This window comes from Pagrus pagrus (genome assembly GCF_965226575.1).
Source record: "Pagrus pagrus genome assembly, chromosome: 14".
Lineage (NCBI taxonomy): Eukaryota > Metazoa > Chordata > Actinopteri > Spariformes > Sparidae > Pagrus > Pagrus pagrus.
Window position 1 is genome coordinate 21,766,721 of NC_140198.1, and position 25,844 is coordinate 21,792,564.

General features: G+C 41.2%; 1 protein-coding gene across 1 annotated transcript; it reads left to right on the forward strand.

Annotated features, from left to right (window-relative positions):
* Positions 1 to 1,737: 1,737 nt before the first annotated feature.
* On the forward strand, positions 1,738 to 25,024 carry LOC311269858 (periostin-like). The gene is made up of 22 exons (XM_084374345.1): positions 1,738 to 1,937; positions 2,662 to 2,760; positions 8,534 to 8,598; positions 8,697 to 8,854; positions 8,943 to 9,107; positions 9,209 to 9,355; positions 9,450 to 9,591; positions 11,199 to 11,411; positions 11,509 to 11,643; positions 11,827 to 11,975; positions 12,416 to 12,552; positions 14,018 to 14,148; positions 14,268 to 14,398; positions 16,303 to 16,405; positions 17,517 to 17,584; positions 17,679 to 17,724; positions 17,811 to 17,846; positions 20,867 to 21,274; positions 21,370 to 21,402; positions 23,762 to 23,848; positions 23,944 to 23,979; positions 24,273 to 25,024. The coding sequence occupies exons 1-22, from the start codon at positions 1,819 to 1,821 to the stop codon at positions 24,326 to 24,328; spliced, it is 2,664 nt and encodes an 887-aa protein (XP_084230471.1). The 5' UTR covers positions 1,738 to 1,818; the 3' UTR covers positions 24,329 to 25,024.
* Positions 25,025 to 25,844: the final 820 nt, after the last annotated feature.

Here is a 25,844-nt window from a genome sequence, read left to right on the forward strand (position 1 = left end):
GATGTAGCTCTCAAAGGAACAGTTGATCCAACAATAAACATCCTTACATTATTCACTCACCCCACGTAGATGGAAAGTTGTAGTTTCCTAGTCCAGCAAAAGAACGTTGCAGCATTCACCTGAACAACTGAAGTAGATGGGGACTTGTTTTAAAACATTAAAAAGCAACTGAAAAATAAACATGAAATAAACCCTGTGCAGCTCTTTCTGCGTGACCAAGTCTCAAGAAGCCCTGAGATCCCAAATTGATTTGGACGTAAATTACTTGCACCCTTTGCTGAAGGAAGGGAGCTGAAAGCATGAGCGTGCATCCCGTCTGAAGGGGCTTGACCGCACGTTGAAGGTTTCAAATAATGTCTTTTGAATCAATTTAGGATATCTGGGCTTCTGGAGACTTGGATCACGCCAGACAAGCTGTATGGAGCCATTTTTTCAGTTGTTTTTTTAACGTTTTAAAACAAGTCCCCATCTGCGTCAGCTCTTTAGGCGAATGCTTCAACACTGTTTTGCTGTGAAGCTCCAGAAATGTTTCGTGGACGATGAAAACTTCCCCTGCCTTTCCATCTGCATGAGGCTGAGAAGATAATGACTGAATTCTCATCTTCGGTTGAACTGTTCCTTTAATTCGATAAATCAAGATTACCAAGGCAGTGCTGACCTGCATGTCTCCACACCAAGAGCATACCTGTTCAAGACTGTACATGACGACATTTCATGATGGATTCTGCCCTTTGAAGCTGTATCAGATCTGGCCTCTGCACGGTGAGACGGAGACAGCTGTGGGGAGACGTCGGGACCAGGGGAAGAGTTGGGCTGATGAACGATGAACATGGCAGCGGGGATGATTAAGGAATAAGTGGAGCCTGAGCACAAACGGGAGTTCAGGGGAGGGGAGGCTGGTGAAAATGATGAATCTGCCTCGTAAAAGTAATGAGGAGGAGAACGGTATCCCAGGGGATGGATGATAAAAACACAGTCAGGCTTCTGTCAAGTAAAGTGTAAAGCTATCATCCACACAGATTTATCACCACGGCTCTTTGAGTTTGATTTACAGCCTTATTTCCAGGCCTATTAAAGCATTTCTGTCAGTTTAAGTCACATATTGTGTTGCCAAATACCCCAAGGACACTTATTAGAGGTGTGATTACTCTCTGTGTGTGTGTGTGTGTGTGTGTGTGTGTGTGTGTGTGTGTGTGTGTGTGTGTGTGTGTGTGTGTGTGTGTGTGCGTGTGTGTGTGTGTCTGTGCTTGGGTGTGAATATGAAATACAGTGGCTTTTAATCAAAGTCCCTGTAACTCTTTATCCCTTTACATGAATTTATGATGGGAACTGTATGTTCCCTTCTCAGAAACACTACAATCTTAAATACATAGTAGTCTAATATATTTTTAAAGGACAGGCCGGAGGACAAGATGTCATTTTTAAAGTGAAGAGTGATGTAAAGTTTGAGCTGCAGGGAGTCGTCGGTGCTCTGGGATGTGATGGTGTAAAAGAAATTCATGAGAAATTCGTGTGAGGGAGGGGGAGACAATTAGCTCGAGTCAGAGCTGGGGGCAGGATTTGGACTGAAGGGAAGGGTGTGTGCGGGTGAGACCAGGACGTAATGGTATGGAAAAGACAGCAAGGGAGTAAAAAAAAAAAGAAAAGAAAAAAGAGTGGGTGTGTGCTGGAGGGAGAGACTTGTTGGTATAAAAGCTCCCTCTCTCACTCGCACTCCCATATCTCCTGTGTATTTTTTGGGGGGGTGTGTGAGGGTGTGCCTGTGCATTTTTAAAAGACGAGAGGAGTGTGTGTTTGTGGACTCATAACTCTCCCAGGATGCATCAGCTGCTGGTGGTGACCTTAGTGCTGGTGGCACTCTGCTCCTTAGGGAGCGTGGATTCTTCAGCTTATGACAAGATAGTCACCCACAGTCGCATACGGGCCAGGAAGGAAGGGTAAGGAGATGGGACGTGGGGATGGAGAGTGTGTGAAGGGAGAGATGGGTGACACATGCAAACTTTACTGAGCATTTTCTTATTTTTCATTCAGCAGCAGCCTTGTGATTTTACGATCCTGATCGACTTTTAAAAAAAAAATGTTCTGCAGATGTGAGAACATAAATTGCATGTTTAGTAAAAAAAAGTGTACAGATGTGAAGTGCAGTATATGTTAGATTGTATATCTGTGCAATGTTTTAAGGTGGTTTTTAACCACACAGAGCGCTCGATCAGGATTTGAGAACCGGGTTGGCATCATTGATGAAAATATCGATTCAAGCCATGACGGAAAATTCAATAGTGTCTCTCAGGTTCATGAACTTCTCTCACGAAATAATGAGCGCTTGATGTGTTTGGTGTTTTGAAATTGATTAAACATCTTCACATTTCTGTCTGAAATTAAGAGAAAAAGCATCAAATTATTGTTTTTTTCAAAATAAAAGTCTTCCTTGTTAAGAAACACTGTGCATAAATTATGTTTTTCTTTACCTGCACACACTTCTACCTTTGTCACACCTTCACTTACCAAACCCTCCTCTCTCCTTGTTATCTCGTCTCCCCTCCCCTCTTCTCCCCTCATACGCTCCCACAACTCTCCTCACCTGCCCTTTCCTCCTCCACCTCTGCTTCTCACATTCCCTATCACTCCCTCATCGCCCACCCCTTCCTCCCCTCCTTACAGACCCAATGTGTGCGCCCTGCAGCAGGTCATGGGGACCAATAAGAAGTACTTCAGCACGTGCAGGAACTGGTACAAAGGCACCATCTGCGGCAAGAAGGCGTAAGTCTTAAGCAAAGATTCCCAAAGTGCAAACCATGTCCAGCCTCCACACACATTTTCTAACAAGTCAGATTAACATCAGTGACTTCAGGTGCCTGTTTCTGTACACGTGGATGGATTTCACCCCGTGCACTGACCTCCTCACTTTGTCCTATCTTTATTGCGGTTCATATGTCAGAGGTCACCTGGTCTTCAGGCTCCTTCTGTCTGGAGTCACCTGAACACAAGCTGTCTCACTGTCTTCTAAAAAAAAAGACATTTTAAAGGTGTCTATTCTGAAAGAGCGAGGCTGCAGGACATCATTCTTGTTTCCCACAGAGCTCGACACACAATGGATTTCCCATTCTCAGTTTCCTACATATGGAATCCTAACACACACATACAATATATTCATCGCTCTTTGTCCTCATCCACCCCTCCTCTCCTCTCAGGTCTGGGCACGCTGTGTAGACTGTAGCCCGCAGCTCCTCTATTGTAGACCTGTTGATGTTGTAAACTCCTCTCAACAGTGAATGATGCCTCACTTCCCCTCTGACACGCTCGAGGTGCTCAGGAGAAACTTCTGTCTTCATGCTGTAAGCGTTTGTGTGCAGTTGGGTGAAAAGGAGGGCAGAGTACTGCAGCTGTAGCTTCACCAGATTCGGGCTCTCGGAAAGGGTGATGAGTTCTTGATTGGTGCTGCTGATTTGACTTTAGTAGCGCTGGTTTAAGAGGAGAGTTTTCTGTCTCACATCGAGAGTGATAACTGTTTCAGAATTCGGTGATAAACTGTAAAAATAATAGATTGAAAACAGCCGAACAGAATGATATCAAAGTACAAATGTGACATGCAGCCGCTGATGCGTTGATGGAGTGTAAGGCTCAGCTGGAGCTGTTTGCTGCCTTGTGGGCGACTTAAGCGTGCAGCGGGAGATTAGAAAACCAAACAACCTGCACACTCTTTCTCACCATACACAAACAAGAACACACGTACAAGAACACAAACCTTCTCTGTTGTGACACCTGCTGCTGCGTGGGATAAGCATGGAAAGAGATGAGAGAGAGAACGGATAAAAGGGTGATCGAATCCAGAAGTGAGTCACTTTCTCCCGACACGGTACAGCTGGATTATACTGAGCTGACATTACAAGGAGGCACCCAGCACCCTCTGGTGACAAACAAGTTTAATTGGCTTAGTCTCTTGGACTCATAAAGATACACCTCCTTTTACAAATCCCATTAAATTGTTCACTTGATAAAAGTCCTTCAATGTAACGAACCCTGACCCTTACTGCCCAAGATAAGGTATAAAAAGGTTTAAGATAGCCAAAAGATGTTATTTGAATAATGGATGAATATAAACAATTAAAAACATTAAAAATAATTTCTTTTTGGAATCAGAAACATCCGACAAACAAACAGAAACCATCTTTATCTCACAGTTTTGAATTTTAGCTAAATGAGAGGAAAACAGAGAAACCTCTATCATTTGTGGGACCTTATCACCACCATTTTACCAGGAATATTCCATTTGAGATTCAAGATCTCTTTAACAAGAGAGTCCTGGCCAAGACATTAGTTTAAAAAAGAAAAAAATTAAAATAAACATCAAGAAACAAGCGACTGACTTACAGTAAAACAATCAGCAAATGACATCATTTGCACAGTTATACATAATAAAAACACCAAGAAAACAGAAGAGAAACAGACACAAACAGACGGACTGTGGTCACAGTGAGGACATTGTTCAGCAGCAGTGAAGGAAATCCACCCAGCTGTGGTTATGTCTGAGTTTGATTCGGTGTTGATGAGAGATTAGGAGAGGTCGTTTAAGTCTACAGTGAGGCTGCTTCCCTGCAGGCTTGTATACGAACAAGCGCTGTTCTGACAAGCTTTGAGGGTGCAGCAGTTTAACCACTAACCGGACTGAATCTCTTAGAAACCACTATTCCACAGAACACATTATGTTGATGTGAAATCTGCTTGTGTGCCATGTTCTTCTAATTATCTACGCTGGAGTTAAATGGTACCACGGGGATTTCTTAATGCCTTAATTGCCACAAAGATCTGTTGAGGTGATGTTGCGGGAGGTTCAGGTGGAAGCAATTTTCTTCAAAGTGATGCTGTAGGTGACGGACAAGGCATGCAGGGAGCAGAAGACAAATGGAGTTTGAAGTTAAATCATAATACTGTCAGAGAAGTGGTGAAGCCATGACATCTCAATATACAGTAAGTCCATTACTGTGTGTAGAAAAAGAGAAAGTGCTGGCAAAGTATTTAGGAAATCCACTTGATGAGGATACAGGAGAGACTACTGATTGTAGATTACATAACAGGAAAAATAAAACTGTAATGTGTGCGATGCCAGACAACCCCACCTACTGTAGTGTTTCTGTGCGAGTACAGTATGTGTGTGTGCGCTCATGCCCCGCGTTTGCACATCTGCTCATCTGGGAGCCACATTGAGCTGGTTTCATGCAGTGACACTGCCAGAGGCCTGCTTGCAGTGCGCTGGCCCGCTCTCTCTCTCCCCGGTCTGTACTGCATCCATTAGTCTGTCAGAGCGCAGCCGGGGAGCAATGACTTCATACTTTCCTGACAGCTGTGCATGGGTATTTATGTATTTTACATTATAACAATTAATGTCAGGGCAGAGAACGGCTGCACTATAAGGGACGTGGTTCTGTGCGCAAAAATAGCAAATTCTCAACATTCACTATCAATATTTCCATAAACACTTAAATGGTGATTAAAGTAGATAAGAGAGGGGTTTGCCAAAAAACGTGAGTCATTTTAGGGAGTCGAAGGGAGAAAGTGAGTGATGTTGCGTTGTGTTGTTTGTGTGCATGGCTGTGAAGGGAGGGATTTACGCTTGCATAACACATCAGTGCTGTTCGTTACTGAAAGGAAAGCAAACAGTTATTTGTTTTGGAAGTGAGTCCAGTAGGGTTCATATATTAAGAGACATTGGCCCAATTCCACATCCCTTGCCCCTACCACTCAGCCCTACCCCTCTGTTTTGCACATTTATGTCTAGGTAGGGTGTCCTCTTGTTGCAATAGAGGGGTAAAAAAGATTTTTTTTTAAAGTGGAGATCTTTCAGAGGCACACCATAATAACTCTCTGTTGTTTCAATGCATTATGATCCCTTTCTTTATAACAAGCATACAAAAATTGCTTCTAGTTTGCTGATGTCTAGGTAGCTAATTAGCTAGCTTGCAAACATTGCATTGTTGTTGCTGATTTGTGCATGACGGTCCTGCATTTTGATGTATTTCAATGTTGCAGTATATACTAAGTATATTAATAGTATATATACTTTTGTATATATACTAAGTATATTAATTCCTGGCATACTTAAGTATACTTGTAGCTAGACTTATCATCAGTGCACTTCAAGTATGTTAAAGATTAGTTAACTTAAAGTTTGCTATTTTGGAACAACTTGTTTTAGAGTAAGTATATTTGAGTTGTAATTATATTGTAGAAAAGCACAATTTGAAGTGTATTTAGTGTACTTTCATGTGCAAAAGTGGAACAACTTTAAGTATATATGTACTTATATACAGTACATGCTTGAATCGTTTATTTAAAGTCTACCTTATTTATTATTTATATATAATATATATTTACTTTGTTATGAGTCATTATGACATATACTTTGTTATATGTCATTTAACATTTATTTAGTCTCTTGCGATATCCACTTATGCCACTTACTCTCTTTTGCTCTCAAATCTCTTTTTTGGTTTCAAATCTATTCTAATTGATTGAATAATAAAGGAACAAAATTCTCTCCATACGCTCCGCTAACTTAAGTGGCCAGGTAATGAAGCGGTGCTCTTTTATTTGAGTACTTGGTTGATAGCGTGTGTGAATGGATTACGAGTGTCCGTGTCTTTCTACCTCCATCGGATAAATGGCATCGTGATAACACCAGGATTGCCGCAACACAAGAGAAATCACCACAGCTGAAGACGCCATGTTGGAAACGTCCATTGGTAGCGTAAACACCATCTGCGTCAACAGATCGTGTATGAGGGTCTTGAAAGATTTTGATGTCAATCCTTGGTTACTGTGTGCTGAGGGGCAAGGGGTTCACTCCAAACGAGGGGCAGAGGTAAAACTTGAAAATGGGATTGGGCCGTGGTGTTTCCATGGGAAAACAGAGAGCAGGAAACCTTTAAATTCAAGAGCAAACCTCATTAGCAAACAGCTCAAAGCTCCAACTGGAACCCAATGAAGTGCTTTGAGTTAAACCCCAATTAAACTTGTTCCAGCCTTCATGGACTGTGCGGCTGTTTCTCTGGTGGATCGTTGTTGAGTGTCCAATGTTGACTCACTGCTTGTTTGTTTGCTTCTTGGAAGACTTGTGCGAGCTTAGGATGCGTCCCAATTACATTTATACCTTGATTACCACCTGCGGTTAGTTTTCAGTGCAACTACACTTGAAAATCATCATTTATTCCTCCATTAAACCTAAACTTGACAGAACTTGCAGTCAGTCTTCTGTCACCTCATTCTGTCATTCACAACACTGCAATAAAGTGCAACCAGATCTCCTGTTAACCATACTGAGCATGACCAATCGAGGAACATGCAGCTGCGGCTCCTCCGCGTTAGCAGGTCCTCTCAGCTTCCTGCCAGGATGTTTCTACTTCTTCGGGCTGTGTTTTCACAAATGGTCATAAGCTGTTCCTTCCACCAAAAAAGTAAATCTTTTACATGGGCACAAGACGTGGACTGTATATCAAGATTTCATTTTTCTTGGAGCCTTCCTTGGGAATTAGATTAATGGCCAAGACAAAGTGCAGGAGGCCAGCAGACAGCCATGTCTGGTTTTCATGTTAGCATGCTTTCAGTATCCAGATGAATATAAATATATACTGTAAAGCTCTGATCTTCTCAGGAATGTGGTAGCCGTGTGTTTCCATAATGTTTCTGAGACTGTTGGATTTGACTTATGTGACAACCTGTAGAAATGCTGCGTTACATTTTTTTATTCATTTTAAAGAGAGAAAGCTGTATGTGCTGTATTTATTGCTGTTGCACGACATATTGGAAATAATATCGGCTGGCTCTCTCTGGTCTTTTTTTCTGAGTCCAGTCCAGCTTTTCCCTGTGATTGGCCTGCTGGGAGTTGTGCACTCTCCGCCAGTTTTCTTGTGGAAGCGTTTAATGTACCACTTTCATGCTAATGGTGTTTTTCTTGTCTTGTTTTATTCTCCTTGACTCGTTCGCTGTTTTTGGATGTTTTACAGTCACTTCCTCTGCTCCGACTTTCAAATGTGATTTGCTCAATTATGGATTTGTTATTTAGTGAGCTAGTTCCCGGCTTTGCCCTCCTGTCTCAAATGTCAACACGGTTTCTCCATCCAAACGCCCGTCACTCTCTCCTGTCACAGCTCCAGACGTTGGTTTTCTTGCTCTCAGCTGTCAATTTGCTTTGTTGATCTGGCAAGCTTCTTTTGTTTTCTCCTTCACATTGCATTCACATTGCATCTTGCCAGAAGTGGACTCAGGATGTTTGCAGGGCAGGGGCAAGTAGATAAAAAGGGGCATCCAAAAGGGCACTTTTGCTGCCGTCTTTCAAACATGTTGGGCACCAGGAAGGCCACCAGTGCATCTTGCTATGTTCTATTTCTCTTTTTGCTGTTGCACAAACAGCAAATGATCATAATGTACTGCTCTCTGACTCCATAGATATCATTCTTTTTTAGATTCTGTACAATAATTCATATTTTTCATGATGAGAGGTCTAACATGTTCTTCATTTTTTTTTCATTTTGGGAAGTGTGGTCCTTTACGAGTGCTGTCCTGGGTACATGAAGCTGGAGGGCATGAGAGGATGCCCTGCAGGTAGGTGGCTATAACCACAGTCTTATGATATCCCGTGTACAATAAGGATTGATTAGTCCGTTTCTGAGTGTGAACAATTACTTTGCTTTCCTCCCTAGTGGCTCCCATTGACCATGTGTATGGTACGCTGAGCCTTGTAAAGGCTACGACCACACAGCAATACGCTGACATGTCAAAGCTGAGAGGGGAAATTGAAGGCAAAGGCTCCTTCACCATGTTTGCACCAAGCAATGAAGCCTGGGATCGGCTGGACTCTGTAAGTAGACTGGAGGTTTGGCACTTCACTAGGGGAATATAAATGAACACGCTTGCTGGCCGTTAACAAAGGTTGTGATTTCCCCCAGAATGTACGTGCAGCACTGGTGGGCAATGTGAACATCGAGCTGTACAACGCTCTTCACTTCCACATGGTGAACCACCGTCTTCTGACCAAAGACATGAAGAACGATATGTCCGTCACATCAATGTACAATGACCTGGGGCTCTACATCAACCACTACTCCAATGGGGTCAGTTTAAGCACAGATTGCATGATTGACTCTGTATGTCTATAAAATCTTCTGACCCAAACGATGGTTTTGGCTTCACATATAATTTCCTCTCCTTGAAGATTGTGACAGTGAACTGTGCCAGGATCATCCATGGTAACCAGGTGGCCACAAATGGTGTGGTCCATGTCATTGATCGGGTCATCAGCGCTGTGGGCAGCACCATCAAGGAAGTCCTGGATGTCAACGATGAGCTCTCCTCCTTCAGTGTATGTAAAATGAACAACACTCTCAGCTGATCTCTGAAAATGGCTTACAAAGCCAACATTACATTTGACTTACTGTATGTGTCTTGTTACCCAGGCTGCAGCGTTGGCTTCTGGTATAATGGACAAGCTGGACCAGCCTGGCCACTTCACTGTGTTTGCTCCCAGTAATGCAGCCTTTGACAGACTGAACCCAGGCTACCTGAAGCGCATCATGGAAGACAAGAATGTTATTGCAGGTATCTGTGTTACACTAATGATGACACAAACTATTAGTATACCGTCCTTTTATTTATTTTGTGTTCAGAGGGTTAGAGCACTGACAGAAAATATCTACCCAACCCATGCTGGATTGAAATGGGAAGGCAATGCAGGCTGGTTAGACAGTTAATTTACAACTTTGCCACAGACTGAAATATCTATAACTGTTGGAAGGATTTGGCATGAAATTTCATACAGACATTCATGTTTCCCAGATGATGAACCCCAATGAGTTTGGGGATTCCAAGACTGTTCCTCTCGCTCCAACAATCACATTTATTTTCCATGGCTCAAAAAAGGTGGTTGCTAACAAGTGGCTAAATGAGATGGCAGAGGTTGTCGGGGAAACAATTCTTTCTCTAACTTTACAACTTATACATTGATCACTTGACGGATGGTCAAGCGTGTATAACATAGCATAATAAGATGATTGGCGTAGGTGACACTGAAGTGTACTGTAGCTCACTCATCATAGCATAACATTAGCTTTTTACTTCTGGTGATTTCATTTATGCTTCAAAAATCATCAAAGTGGATTATCTTACTGTGCAAAATGTGTAAGTATCATAAACTTGTGTTTGCCACAGAGCTTATTTTCTGCAATAATCAAAAATCTTATTTTGGGGCATTTTGGGAACCAGGGCGATGCTAACTTCCAGGTTAGCCTACAAAAATGTGTCATCCCTACAGCACTCTCTGGAAATTTGGACAAATAAACCAAAGCCACGCATTTAATCTCTGCAGTAGCCTCAGCTGTACTTTGTGTTCAATGCCTGAGGTGAACATTAATCATATTTACAGGTAAATATCTAACGACTGGAACACCTTCCAACCCCCTTCTGTAAATTCCTACGTGTCTAAACTTATTCATCAGATAAAGTAGAAGTAGTACACACACACACACACACACAGGCATGTCCATGAAGCTCACAGTGAAGTGGTGTGGAAACTCATGCCTCCACAATGGCAGCTTATCTGCTTATTTGCTGAGTCACCGGCCTGCCAGGAACTGCTGAGGAGTTTGCAAAAAACATGCTACTAGCTAGTAGCATGTTTTTTGCAAACTCCTCAGCGAGTGGCTCCCTGTGGGAACACAATAAAACCTCAGATAAATTCTCAGACACTTGGCAAACAAACTCTTAGACCAGCCGTGTTAGAATAGCCTCCAAAGTAAAGATGATAGAGCGCTGTGTGCCTTGTTTCTACTGAGGCCACAGAGTCATTTGGCCTGCAGGCTGACACTGATTGTATTTAATTTTTGGTGGGTTAGGAAAAGTTTTTCATGTTGTCATTGCATTGCTTTTGCAGGCCAGTTTTTGCCTGCTTAGTTTGACAGTTGGACTCAGTCTGAGGTGTAATCCAATATCCTACTGCTGACAGAGGTGCCTAAATATTTCTCAAAGAGCTGAAACAATATGCACGTCTGTCCGTGTGCATGTGTACTGAGTAATGATCGCAGCTGTAAACCTTGGATTGCGTCACCGGATTACAAAAATAACTACAGTTAACAGGTGTGATCTGATCAGCAACTTTTTCTAATCCTCTCCTCCTCTCATCTTTCTGGCACTTTGACCCACCTACTCAGCATTGGTGAACTACCACATGCTGAACAGTGTTCAGTGTTCAGAAGCAATCATGTCAGGATCTGTGTATGAGACCGCAGAGGGCAGCACCATTGAGATCGGTTGCGATGGCGACAGTCTGACAGTCAACGGCATCAAGATGGTGCTGAGGAAGGACATCGTTGCCACCAATGGTGTCATCCACCTCATCGACCAGGTGCTCATCCCTGACTCAGGTAAATCCGACTTCTCCTAGCACCCAATGCTAACATTTGTTCCAATTATTTGACATCTGTGATCACCAACATGTCATCTTTATTTGATCCATATCAGCCAAGGATGGGATGGCGCTGATGGGACAATCTCAGAGCACTTTCAGCGACATGGTGTCTGAACTGGGCTTAGCTGCCGCATTGGGTCCGAAAACGGAGTACACACTCCTTGCTCCTGTCAACACTGCCTTCACTAGTGAGTAGATCTCTGAACAAGTTCTCGTTGGCATCAGATTGGCATAGTGGGGGGGAATGTAAGGGAAAAATCATATCTTGCCTTTCACGGATCAAAAATATGCTGAATCATTTTATACTGTTCACTATGAGGACTTCTTCAAGCGCACATTTTTAATCTGTAACCTTTCTGTGTGTTTGTCAGATGAAGTGATGTCAACAGACCAGAGCATCCTGAAATACATTTTGGAAAACCACATCTTGAAGCTCAAAGTCACACTGAGCGAGCTCTACAATGGACAGCTGCTGGAAACGTTGGCTGGCAAACTGCTCCGAGTCTTCATTTACCGCACTGTAAGAACTATATGTGTGTGTGTGTGTGTTTCTGTTTTTGCATCAGAGAGTCAAACAGCATCAGAGAGGAGCGGGGAAAAAACATAAATTGGAAGTGATGGAAAGACAATGGACAGCGGCGGCTTCTATAGTAGAAATCTGAAAGTCATTACGAGGCCCCGTGCTTGAGTGTTAACATGATTTTGCTGTATTTCAACTGTAAACAACTGCAATAAAACAGCTAATTAGTTCAGCTCTTGGCAGATGAAGTGTGTTTCTGCTCTGGTGGCTCTGACATTAGAAACAGCTGGTTTAATTCCCTTACAGGAATTCCTCTTTTGATTGATTGTAATCAAATAGGACGGTGTGGCAGTCCCCCTTCCACAAGCAAAATAGTTACCAGATGTGTACGTTGACTCTAAGATCTGTAACCCTTCTCTCTGAATTATCTTCTTTGTTAGGCGGTGTGTATAGAAAATTCATGCATGGTGCGTGGCAGCAAAGAGGGAAGCAATAGTGCCCTCCATGTCATGCAGTCCCTCATCAAACCTGCGGAGAAAACAATGTACGAGCACCTGATCACTGATGGACGGTTCAAGTAAGAGCTACATTTTATTTTATGTCATTTATATCAGATCAGATATACTTGTTTTCTTATTGTTTTTCATATATTTGCTCTCCTGACTTTGAAACACTTTGTAGCATTAAAGAGAGACACCATGGCTCAATTCAACACACTCAGGGGTTGACGACCTGGAAATGACTCAAAAATCAACTATCTTTCTTCAGAATCGCTGAAGAAAGAAAGCTTGCCTATATTAAATACTGTTATGTTGCTTTAGTTATTGTCTACCTTGAGCGTGTGGAGGAAATTATGTAGCCTACATGTATCGAAATCAATGTTGTACTGAATGGCATTGCAACAACCAGGTGCACTTACTAGCTTGTACGACACAATGGCATAAGAAGGCCTATAATGAATAGAGGAGGTTCTATCACGATCACAGATTCCAAATATATTCGAGTGGCCGTTAATATACCTCGGTGGCTCAGCCAAGTGAAGTCTATGTGTGGGAAACACTGCCTTCCATTAGTGCAGCTTGTAATGAGTCATCTTTCGTTATAGAGCATTTTTGATTCAATGTGCCATATCCTGTGGTTTCTGTTTGTGACCATGGTGGCCGCTGTGCAGTAAAAGTTTTATAGTCTCTCCTCAATGTGATTGATACATTTTCTTATTATCCTCCTGCAGCTTAGTATGTGATTTTCCACATTATACAATTGTGTATGTATCGGATGTGTGTGAAATGATGTGTGACGTGCACTCAGTTTGCCATACTCACCTCACAATGGAGAAATTTACATCACACGAGGGTAAGTGGTCAAGCAAGACTTACCGTAAGAACAAAAAAAGGGAGGGAGCAGATTAAACAAAGGAAGATAAATTGAGTTGTAGTCTAAGAATACTGACATCACAATAAAAAGGAAATGTTAGCTGCAATGCCCGACTCTACACATTTCACATTTTCTGGCTCTATGCCAGATATTGGCACCGGTTAAAGGCTGATGATGAATAACTGAGGAAGCAGATGTGTGAATCATTGGGACCACACATGCACACAGGTCACACACAAATCCCAGTCTGAACTCCATCATATCATATTGCCAAACCCATAATCCTCCTGTCTGAAATGAGTGACACGGTGGGTTTTCTGCCCAAATCTGACGTATAATCGGTTCTCCTCACAGCACAGGATTCATGTGCGGTTATAGCCATTATTATAGTTGCGCTTTTTTCCCTGGTTTCCTTATTTGTGCAGTCTGAAACAGAGTCGTTCACCGTGATGAAAAACTGAAACTGACAGCAGAATTGTTAAAGAAAATTTAAAAATGGACTTGTGAGGTTACTGATCATTATGTTTAACAAACAGAGGTGTGGCTCATATTATCCTTTCCATGAAGCCAAAACTGTAAAAATTCAACCTTAACATTGCTCTTATGTGGATGGTGTGAACTGATGACTGTCTTGTTTCCTTTCTTTTATTTTATTTGGATAAATGTAGGATTTTCCTGTCGCTCATTGAGACAGCAGGCCTGACTGATCTGCTGAAGCAGGAAGGCTCCTTCACCATCTTTGCACCAACAGACGATGCCTTCGACGGCCTCACTAGAGAGGACTTTGAGCTGCTCAAAAGTAAGTACTCCACCAAAATGAACACATATCCACATCTTTCCGAGCATCCAACTTTTGAAGAAAAAGCAAGATATCCAGTACAGTATGAAAACATGTTGGCCTTGTGTTGTCACTGACAGGTGACGTGGATGCTCTGAGGGTCATCCTGCTGTACCACTTCAGCAATGGTGTCTTCATCAATGGAGGATTAGAGGGAGGAGTCACCAATCTGCTCAAAACCCTCCAGGGCAACAACCTGCAAGTTTTGTCTGTAAGTGCAATCAACCATCATTTCGGTGTCTGTTTTTGTCTGCAGAATGAAAGAGAACGCCTGATTTCCTGAATGGTTCTACTATCTCAGCACCAGCAGATGCATCAGGACATGAAATCCAACAACTCAAGAATGTTTTGTTTGTGCAACCACGATAATTCTCACAAACTAGTTGCCTGCAGCTAGATTTTAATTTCAGCCCACTCTTGATTGAGAATTGGCATCTTTGAAATGTAGGAAAGTGCCAGTTGTGGAAGAAACAGAGAAGACAAAACCCAGGGGTTGATTTTTTTTTTTTTTTTTTTTTAAGGAGAGCACCTTCATATTATATAAGGTGCAAGCTTTTAAAGCTCCTAAAACATGCAACCTTTTAAAAGTATAACATATACTCTACTTGGCCTGGCCCAAGAATATGTGGCAACCCATTCTAACATTTTATACTTTATTTTTCTTGTATCCGTCTGTGAGAACGAGGACATATGCGATCAATCAACCAATTGAAAATCTGCCCTGGCTTGATCCCTCCCATCTCCTTTCAATCACACATGCTCTGTGGACAGAGAAATAGAGAAAGACACTCTCTGGCATTACATCCCTTCTGCAAAAGATTGTGATGTGGCCACTGACTTATTTATGGTGTTATTTTATACAAACTTTTTAATTGCACCTGGTTGTATAATATTCATTATTTAACAGAAAACTGAGCAAATTTATATAATTTGGAAAGATTTTATAAAACAAGTAGCCATCCATATAACTCACAAAGGTTGGTGACCCCTGTTTTAAAGCATCTACACAGAACTTTCCTTTTGTGTTGATTCTGGCGGCCCCTGTGGACAAAAGCAGCATGAGCACACCCACCTGGTTTCATGAAGATCCTCATCTGGCTAGTGTGTGCATTTGTTTTGGAAGTAGTGGACGGGCAGTAAGAATAAGCAAATAGAAATAGCCACATAGGTCATATAGAGGCATCAATATTAAAGTTCATCGTCTTTAAATGACCACACAAAAGCAGTTTTAATTCTCTCCTCAGAGCCTCCATTGTGAGTCTTAAACCCAATCTTTCCCCACGTTCTCATCTGAACAATAGCATCAAAGAGCCGCTGCTAATCTATAACCTCAAAGCTGAATCTCCTGGAGGAAGGCCAGAAGTAATAGAACCTGGCTTCCTGTCTTTTCCATCAACGCCCACTCTCTGTATTAATCTCCTCATTCTAAAGCCCTCCACCAGCCATTTTCCTCTGTCTGCCTTGCTCTTGTTCGTCTGACTATGTCGACTTTATTATTACTTCACCCATTACCTCAATTTTGCCCTGCCTCTCTCTCTCTTATCATGCTATTATCAGCAAATGGCTCGTATCAGGCCTGCAGGACTTCCTTAATGGACACAGGAAAGCATATTTGACATAATTCACCAACAGGACAGTGGGAGATTCTGGACTCAATCAGTACCAAAAAGAAAAAGAGAGGCAACAGTGATTCATGGGAATGTGTGGTTTGGGTTATAAAAACTTGTTTGAGGCTGAAATGTGAATGATTTGGCTTAATGTAGCGGGTGAGTGGGTGAGAGAAGAAGCAGAGGAGAAAGAAAATCAATCCTTTACTTTGTCAGCATGTGGACCATCAGTCACCTCCATGGGGGCAATTAAATTGCAGGAAATTAATCATGAATGGAAATCCCCAGATCTCACTTCCAACAATGGAGCACACTGCCTGCGAATCCTATTAAGTCTGACCTCACCTCAAGACCTCACATGTCAAATCATTTTTCAACACATGTAAAAGTTTCATTTAGATGTGTCAGAAAATGTATGTCTGGGCACATTTTTTAAAGGCACTAGCTGACGTAACTCAAATTCAGAATATGTATACCCTTGAAAAATAGTTTTATCTGTTTTTTCCAGGTAAACAACTCAATCAATGTCAACTCTGTGGATGTGCCAAACAGTGACCTGATGGCAACAAATGGTGTGATCCACGTGGTGAAGAATGTTCTCTATCCTGCAGGTGAGAACGGTCGTCAGAGGCCTCAAACATACAGAATCAAGTCGATTAAACTCATCTTGATTGTATAAGCGATCTTCTAATTCGGTCCTTCGTCTTGAAATGATGAGTTGAGATAATATGAATGTACTGTACAGAGTCCAATCAATCATTTATCATCCAAGTTTATAAAGATATATGAAAAGCACATAAGCATACTTCCCAGCATGCATTGCTTGAGAGTTAAAACACCACTGAGACCCTTCTTTTTCATAGTTTAAAGAAAATGTGATAATTTGCTGTGTGTGTCTCTAACGGTCACCATGATGAAGGTTTATTTTTCAGAAAGTCTTTATCCCCTCACACGGTTATGCTTCAAAAGATATAAATCAAGGCAAATCAGCTTCAACAGGAGCAGCTACAGCTATTGTTTACAGTGATAGAATTAACATAACTAAGTGAGATAAGCAACATACTGAAAAACACATAAATATGTTTTAGCTTTAAAATTCCTGTTGAAAGTAAATTAAAAATTGTATTTCGCAACTAGAGAATTTTATAGGACATGAATTCTGATTAAGTCACGTAAACAAGAATGTAAATACAACTGAGTTGATATCACATTTATATCACAAGAAAAGTTTATCTGTTCTGAATCATGACAACATTTTCTCAACTTGTCTTCAATTCAATTCAGCCTTAAAAAACTTAAAATTTTAAGGCAACCTGGATCCTAACTTTTAGCTTGTTTTTGGTTAAAGAGATAGTTCTGACATACGGTAATTTGGGGGAATTTTACTGCTTTTCCCATTTCTGACCAGAGTCAGAAACAATTAAATACCTTTCATACATTTAATGTAGTCTGAAGTTATGCCAAACAGCAATATTAGGCTATCGTGACTGGAGTGTTGAGTGTCGATGGGATCAGATCCCATAGGCATCCAGTAATTGAGCGAAACTAAGCAGATATACTATGGTGAAGGTTGAAAGGGTGCCTTTATCCAAGCATTGTCTCAGAGGAGGTCCACAGAAACTGATTTTGAAAACCTATGAGTCACATTATTATACATCCATGCAATGTGCACTGTGTGCTGGGATGCATTATGTTCTTCTGATGATTTTGTATTACTTACAGACCTTCCTGTGGGCCGCCAGGACCTCCTGGTCCTCCTGAAGAAGCTGATTAGGTACATCCAGATAAAGGTAAAGAGAAAGAGAAAATACACGTGTGACAGATTAAAGAGAAAGGTTTTCTGTTATTTTGTGTCTAATACCTTTAATTCTCTCTTTTCTTTAGTTTGTTTCTGGATTCACATATACTGAGATCCCACTCACCTTCCTCAGTAAGTGTCCGTGTTGCTACTGTCACTGTATGACATGTGAATATTTTGCATCTCCAATAACTAAAACTACTTGCGTTACTTCACAGAGAGGACCATCACAACTACACATTACATTGAAACAGGTGAGACTGCTATCTGTCATTGTCAAACAGTGTAAGTCACATTAATGGTTATTATGAAAGGCATTAAAACCTAATCACGTCCTTTGTTCAAAAATGAACATCTGTTGTTAAAGTGAAACCTGCAGCCACATGTGCATTACATACATGTCATCGCTCCATTGAGACCCCTGCTTTGTTCCTCTAATTATCCACTCTCACTGTTGCTTAAGTCCTCTTGGGTCTCTTGGTAAATTTAATCAGCTCCTTTAGGGATGAGGTAATTAGGCTGTCAAAGCATTTCGGGGTCAGAGACCGTAAAGGAATCTTGGATGATGTTCATGCAGTTGGGTCCAGTGCACTTCCACACAGATGGAAGCAAGCCTTGATGTATTGGGTAACATAGGAGAGATGATGTCCGACTCTTCAAAGATAATTAGGTGCATTATATGGACTGTAGAAGTACATTAAACTTGATAAAGCTATTATGATTTCTATTTTCTACAGTTTTTGGCATTGTTTTCTCATAGTTTTCATGAGAGTAGCTACAGTAGAAGTTCTAAAAGTAGAGAAACTTTTCTGTGATACCATCAGATAATTACATAATGGCTCCTAGGACATGATTAATACATTAAATTGCCTTAATAGGAAGATTGGCTCATCTTGCTAAAGCATACAAATGATTATTTATATTGATTTACTGTATAAGAGTCTTGAATTAAATGGCAGCTGCCTAAAGTTCAAGAAGTTGTAGTTGTGATCTACAGGAAGAAATAAAACCTATGTGAAAATAACAAACTGCACATGTGATCTTAGAGCCATGCAGATTACAAACTCTTGTTCTTGCTCACAAAAACAATGATAAATTAAATCATTAAATCATCTTTATGATTTTGGTAATAGGTGGAGTAATCAGTCATTCGGGTCATAGATCCTGGCAGTGCAGCCCCAGTTTTAAGCAAAAATCTCTTAATAACTGGTCTGAAAGACAGACATGAGTCTGGCTCTGATTACAGGAGTAGGCTACGTATCAAGAGACCTCAGATCAGAAAGCCTCTGATACAAACACACATCTGTCAGCTTTCATCTCTTTATAGCTCATATAAATACTGTCATATTAAAAAAATCATCGCTCAGAAGCAGAAAATATAAAAGAAGTGAAAGAATGTCCTTGGCTCAAGTTTCTGTTGCAGCTGATTCAAAAGAGGAGTTTCAGGGTTTTGAGGAGGTATCTGGTCCCAGATGGGAGTCCATTGACTGGAGGCAAAGGTATTAAAGGATAATGTAACGTGTCAATTTTATGCCTTTTGTATAATTTTCAAATTGGTAGACAAGATTATGCCAAAACTTGTCAGCATTTGGTGTAAGACTATAAACATGTATGTAATGTGATGCCTCAAACTCAACACATTGAGGAGAAAATTAAATCTGTTCTTAGGCAGCAGCTCACTGGACCATGGAGCTCAAGAGCAACAGTTATTAAAGCCTTTCTTTTTTAGCGATGCAATCTAATGTTCTACACACATCAGCCTAAGTTTTATTTCATCACATTTGTCTTGCATTGAATGTCACCTATACACTAATAATAATAATAATACAATACAATAATTTGTAAGATATTAATTATATAATTATATATGTGATATACATTTTAGTTTGAAATATTCAAAGAAATAACATCATCAACAGAGCTGACATGCCTTGTTAACTTATTGTAAAACATGCTTCATTCAAACTCGACATAAAGTAAATCAAACTCACCAAAGCAGTCTTGGTTTGTCTTTCCACGATCACCTCTAGGTTGGTTGAAATAAATCCTCAATTCACATAGTAAGATGTGAAAATATTCCAGCTCCGCACACCATTTTCGCCTGCCAATGTCCGACTGCCGCTGTAAATCACCTCCATACTGTCTCAGAGGCTGTGTTCAGTCCCAGTCTTGTGTCCCACTGTGTCCACTGTGAGGAGGCTGAGTCCCGCTAACCGTGGTGACTCCCCCTGTGATCCAACGTCTCGGTCCAGACAAACTTCTAGAGCCACTGGCTCCATGGCTAGCTGAGCCATGAGCTAGTTGCCGAACGGTAGCTAGCTACAGCGAAAGATAGCTAGCAAAATGTAAAGGCCGTTGGTTACTCTGGCAATATGCTGCTATGTTTTTTTTACCTACCTTTGAATTCAAATTACACCTTTAATGGTATTTTAGAGTAAGTCATTTTCCGGAAAACGGTTAAAAATTTTGATGACTCATTCTGCACTAGCCTCTTAGTATAATATGTGTGGCAAGTAGTCACTCTGAGCACACTATGTCACAAACTGAACCAGTTGTAAATTTGGAGCGCTGATGAAACGTACCATTCGATTATTCAGAGAAAGACACTCTGAAGAGATAGAGCAGCAGAGCTTTTAGTGTGTGTAACGTTAGCTAACTGCTTGCTTGTAGCCTGCTTATACTGCTTAAATTTATTGTCAGTCTCCTCATCTCTTACACTGTCAACTTCCTCTCTGTTGACAAGTTCTTACACAAGAACTTCACACAGTAAGAGCACAATCTACCACTTTGAATAGCCACGCTCCCATTTTAGTGCAGAGCACCATATTAGATTTACAAATACGCTGTTATTTTCTGTCCAGTATTTTCTGTTTCATCACCCTGATGTCCTGCTGCTCTGCATGAAATCTTGGTGATTTACAGTTTCCTGTGGTAAGCTTACTTGTTGTTAAAATAACTGCTAGCTGTATCTGATAGTTAGCTCGATTAGGCCTGAAGCTAGCTAACCCTGCCCTCGGGTGCCGGGAGTCAAACCTGGCAAGAAAACTATATCAGTACTGTATTCCCTGTCGTCAAACCGGCCTCCATCGGCCTGTGTTTAGCACTATTGGCTACTGTAAACACCAGATAACATCTACAACAAGTCCCTTGCTTGCTGTTTTTTTGTTTTTTGTTGTTGTTGTTGTTTTTTACAGGAAAGACTTAAATATGCAGAATCAAACAGCACTCTGAAAGCCGTTTCATGAGATACTCATGTACCTCTCATTCTCTACAGGCCCTGAATTAAAGGTGACTAGGTACATCGAGACGGGCGAACCCACTATCACTAAGGTAACAAGAGTCATCGAGACAGAGCCAAAAGTCACTGAGGTGGTCATCGAGGGAGAGCCGTCCATCACCAAAGTAACTAGGGTTGTCGAGACAGATCCTTCCTTCACCAAAGTAACTAGGGTCATCGGCGGAGATGCTTCCATAACCACCAGGGTCAGCACGGGAGATCCTTCCCTCACCAAAGTAACTAGGGTTGTCGAGACAGATCCTTCCCTCACCAAAGTAACTAGGGTTGTCGAGACAGATCCTTCCCTCACCAAAGTAACTAGGGTCATCGATGTAGATGCTTCCATAACCACCAGGGTCGGTGCGGGAGATTCTTCCATTACCAAAGTAACCAGGGTCATTGAAGGTAGGATCATTCATATTGTGAGTGAAAATTATATGTTAGAAGATACAATCTGGACTTCACATAGATTTGATGACACAACATTTGATTTCATGCAGGTGGAGTTGATGCGGAGAGAAAAACGATTGCAGGTCAGTTTCTCTCAACTCTGAGAGCATGATGGCATCTTCTAACAGCTCTTTTAACAAATGCATCCACAGTCCTGCTGACCACAGTTAACTGAGCTTCATATGTGTGTGAATTTCATTTCACATTATATATCATGTTTCCTTGGTGATCATCAGTTAGGTTCTTGGACACGTAATTTCCATGGTGTGCACCATTTTGAGCCTAAAGGCAACTTTTTTGTGTAATTTATGGGTAATTTGTAGATTGGTAAATGTAATAATTTCCCATGTTTAATGATCATGTAATATCAAAGAAGGACTTTTTTTGGCTGTTGGTTTCCAGCTATATCTCAAAGGCTAGCAGTTTGGCTTACCACTGGTGAAGGCAAACCAAAAACCCAGATGGTTTATCTCCAGCGCTGCTTTGTTTGGCTAAATGACAGCCAGTTTCTGTTGCTGCTTGAGCCTGTCTTTTCAGTTTCTACACTTCTTGATCAGCATTGGCCTTTAAAACCTAGCATCTATTGCACATCTGACAGGATTAAAACAGCACAGGCGATCTATCACATCAACCTGCTCGATATTTCTGGGGCCAAAGTTTCACTATTAGCAAGCAAAAAGGCTATGGTCACATCAACTAAAGGCATCAACGTATATGGCTGAATTATTGCCCGAGAAAGACAAAACAGACCCCGCAACGGCTGCCAATGAATATAGGCAAAGTCAGACTTACCCAAGTTGAGCTTTTATAGGTGACTGGACCCGTTTAGTTAATTCATAATGGTCAAAAGTTAGAGGGTACCATGACCAAACACACAAGAATGTAAACCCCAATATTTTTAATCATCCTTAAAAAAAAAAAAACACTTAAGTATGATTACACTTCCAACTCTATTTCCCTATTCGAAACAGTCCTACTTACCTATATTCTTGCCAGTTAATAAAAACAGAGCCAATGAATGTTTAACAGCCGCAGCAGTTATGTTGCTTCCTGGCTCTAACACTGGAGGAGAATCACAAATCATGTGTAATAACATGCTTCAGTAATGGACAGCCAGATATGTTTTACACAGAGAACACTCTGTTAAACAAGCTTTGGCCAGCCACCATTTAAAACATCACAAGCTCCTTTTGGTTTATGATGTTTGTATAGGCTCCGTAAAGACGGCGGTAGGAGGTTGATTTTTACAGTCTAGGCATACATAGGTACATAAAGATAAAGCTCATGATTTTGCACATGTTCTCCTACTTCCCATGGTGCACCATGATTTGGATGCCTGTCCATCTCACCACTTATCCATTATTCATCTCCCTGTCAGTGCTCTTCTCAGGCAGGAATCCCATTATTACCCATTCTCTGCCTAATACAGCTGTGATGTGTGAGCAGTGCGCAAAGTATAATGTGCCATTCAGGGGTGCTACAACTGCTTCACTGGTGCTTGCAGCTTAAAAGCGGGCTAAGAAAAAGAATTTGCTCTCTTTTTCTGAGCTGAGTGCCCACCCCCCCTGCACACCTTTACTTTGCACCCTGTGCATTTTTGTGTGTGTGTATGTGCTCATAAATACTGCACATCTGTGCTTGACTTTGTGTTGGCGGTGGCGGAGGAGGTGTTTTACTGGGTGTATGTACCTGTCAGTCTGTTCATCTGTCAGTCAGTACAGTTGCTAAGTCGTTAAGTGACTTTCAACACCCTTCTCCGCTGCCCGTCTGAAGGTGGAGCCGGACACACCACGGCGAACGAACCTTATATCATTGAGGGTATGGTCTCCATACACAAACTCTCAATATTAAACAGGTTTCTTTCATTTGTTTGTGTCATTTCCGCCCTGAAATAATCATGTATCGTATGTATGTGTATATTATTGTATTTATATACAAGATAAGTGGTTATTTCAAGGTGGAAAAGAGAATGTGATTCATCTTTAAAGGTGCAATATGTAAGATTGGCCACCTGTCGAATTCATACTCCAAACAAATAGGGGGCAGCATTTCACCATAGTGACCGATAACAGCTGCTAACAGTAGCTGCTATTAGCTAGTAAGATCAGTTCGGTTCGGTCATATAAACTGACTCTGCAAGAACTGGGAGCTCGAAGCACCAGGGGAGTGTTGTTGTTGAGTGCTATCGACCAGTACCTCTTGAGGTTCAAACTGGCTAGGGGCTAGCTGGTTAGCATACAGATATCTCTTCACTACAAAACAAAGACGTCAAAGCTGTTATTTCTTCACATTCTGTTGATCATTTTTTACATTTTTGAACATAAATGAAACTAAAATGTGTATATATTGCACCTTTAAAACTGATGTAATTCCTTTACATCATTTTGTGAGGCGTGAGTTGTTCTGTGTTTCGGATCTAATGGTTTTGTTCTGAACGTTCAGGCCCAGACTTCTCCAAGATCACTACCATCCACGGGAACCCAAATCTGATCGATGAGGAATCAGAGAGAATTACCAAAATCATTAAAGGTGAATTCTCGTAACTTCAGACATGCACAGACTTTGTGTTGTACTTGCATGTGCCCAAGTGCATTGATTGACGGTCTCGTCTCTTTGTTTGGCAGAGGGAGGTAGATTCGCTGCTGCCAGGAAAGCTCCAGGTAAGAATGACGCACTCATCAACACCAATGTTGGATCAGACTAAAAAAGAGTTTGCCAAAAACCACATAATCACTGCTGGAAAATATGAGCAGCGAGCGTCACCTATCTATCTTGTCATTGTTGGATTTTCCCTCTCACTTGTACAATTTTTTCCTCCTCCATTATCTACCTTGAAGTGCTTCCACCTATTCTTCACAGGTCTCGTATCTTACTTCCTCGACATGTTTTCTTTTGTCTTTGTATTCACTCACACGTTCAATACCCTCCATTAACTCTGTCTCCTCTTCAACAGCTGGAATGAGGAGGAGAACAAGGCTGGTCAGGCGTCACCACAAGCCAAGGGAGTGAATCCAAGTGGGAGAAAACACCTTCGGGCTCACCGCAGAGACTGAATGCATCTCCAGTGCTCCTGGTCGAGTGCTGGAGGATTGAAAAACTGTGGACCAATAGGGAGAGATCCAATCAATCTAGCTATTTCTTTGTTCCCCCAATAAGAATGATTGTTTACTACACCATCGGGACCATACTGTATGTGATAGGCATGATGTGTACTAGCAAAGAAATTAGAATACCCTTCATGTGAGTAAGTGTAAAAGGGAAATATGAACTTTTGCTGTGGGGTAGATGGTGTGTAAGGTGAGATATACTTTTTTTAAAAGGATTTCTTTTTTTATTCTTGTCACTTTGTAAACAGATGGCTTGGGAAGATTTTTGTATGCTTTTATGGTGCTCGCATTCTGTATGATGGATGCATTTCAATGACAAAAAAAACAGTGTTTTGCTAACTGTACTGTACCTCTGTAAATTATCACATGGTAATTAAAAATTACAGTGACTTTTTATACAGATTTCAGTCATTCTTTTCTGCTTCCGTGACTGTTTTTTGTTCCCCCTTAAACAAAATGTTTCATGCTGTTGAACATGAGCTTGACTTGTGTACATTCTTGTGCAATCAGGCCTCCTATTTTTCTGTTGTTTTTTTTTTTTTACCTCAAAAACAATGTGGCAAAAATGTGTAAATAAAATGTGCATATTGACTCAGAATTCAGATTTTCTTTCATTTGTTTTTCATGTTAACACATAACTAATATTCATTACACTAAGGCAAGGGTATGTGTGTTTTCGTCAGCATCAATAGTCTTGGTTGTTGCCAGTTTATGGGGGGGGAAAAGGGGTGAGTTCTACAGTGTGCACCCAGCGTATACTGTACTGCCCTAAGCTAGCTAGCGTTGGGGATATTAAGGTTAGCCAGCGTTAGCCAGTGGTAGCAATGTTAACGTTAGCTAGCCAACATTAGCAATATTTGGTAGTGCAAAACACTGGCAACCAGTTGAGGGGGCAGATGATTTGAACAACAGCGATGCTGTGACCTGAATGAATGTTATCGATAACACCTATACAAAGCGTAACAGTCCACAGTCTATTCAGTTGCTGTTGCTGCAACATCCCTTTACACACTGTGTCTTGAACGCTCTGTTTTAGCTACAGAGTGAGACATCACACTTCTGTTCAATCTTTGGTGAGAGTTGCACATGCGCATTATTCAACGGGCAGGATGTAGCCAATCAGAGACAGCGTAGGGCGGGTCGGGCTGAGCAAGGTATTGTGATCTAAAATAACGCCACTACAGCAGTAGCAACTGTATGCTGACTGACTGGAGTGTATATATTTTATAATTTATATATATATATAACTATATATATTTTTATAAGTTAAGTGCTGCGTGCAGTGTTTTCTGTGGGAGAGAGTAACTCCCTTTGGTGTGGACTTTGGCCTTTTTCACTTTGCAGACCTTTTACATGTACAGAAATGCTCCATAACACAATAAAGGAAAGGCAAAACCCCATAAAGCGTAATATGACCT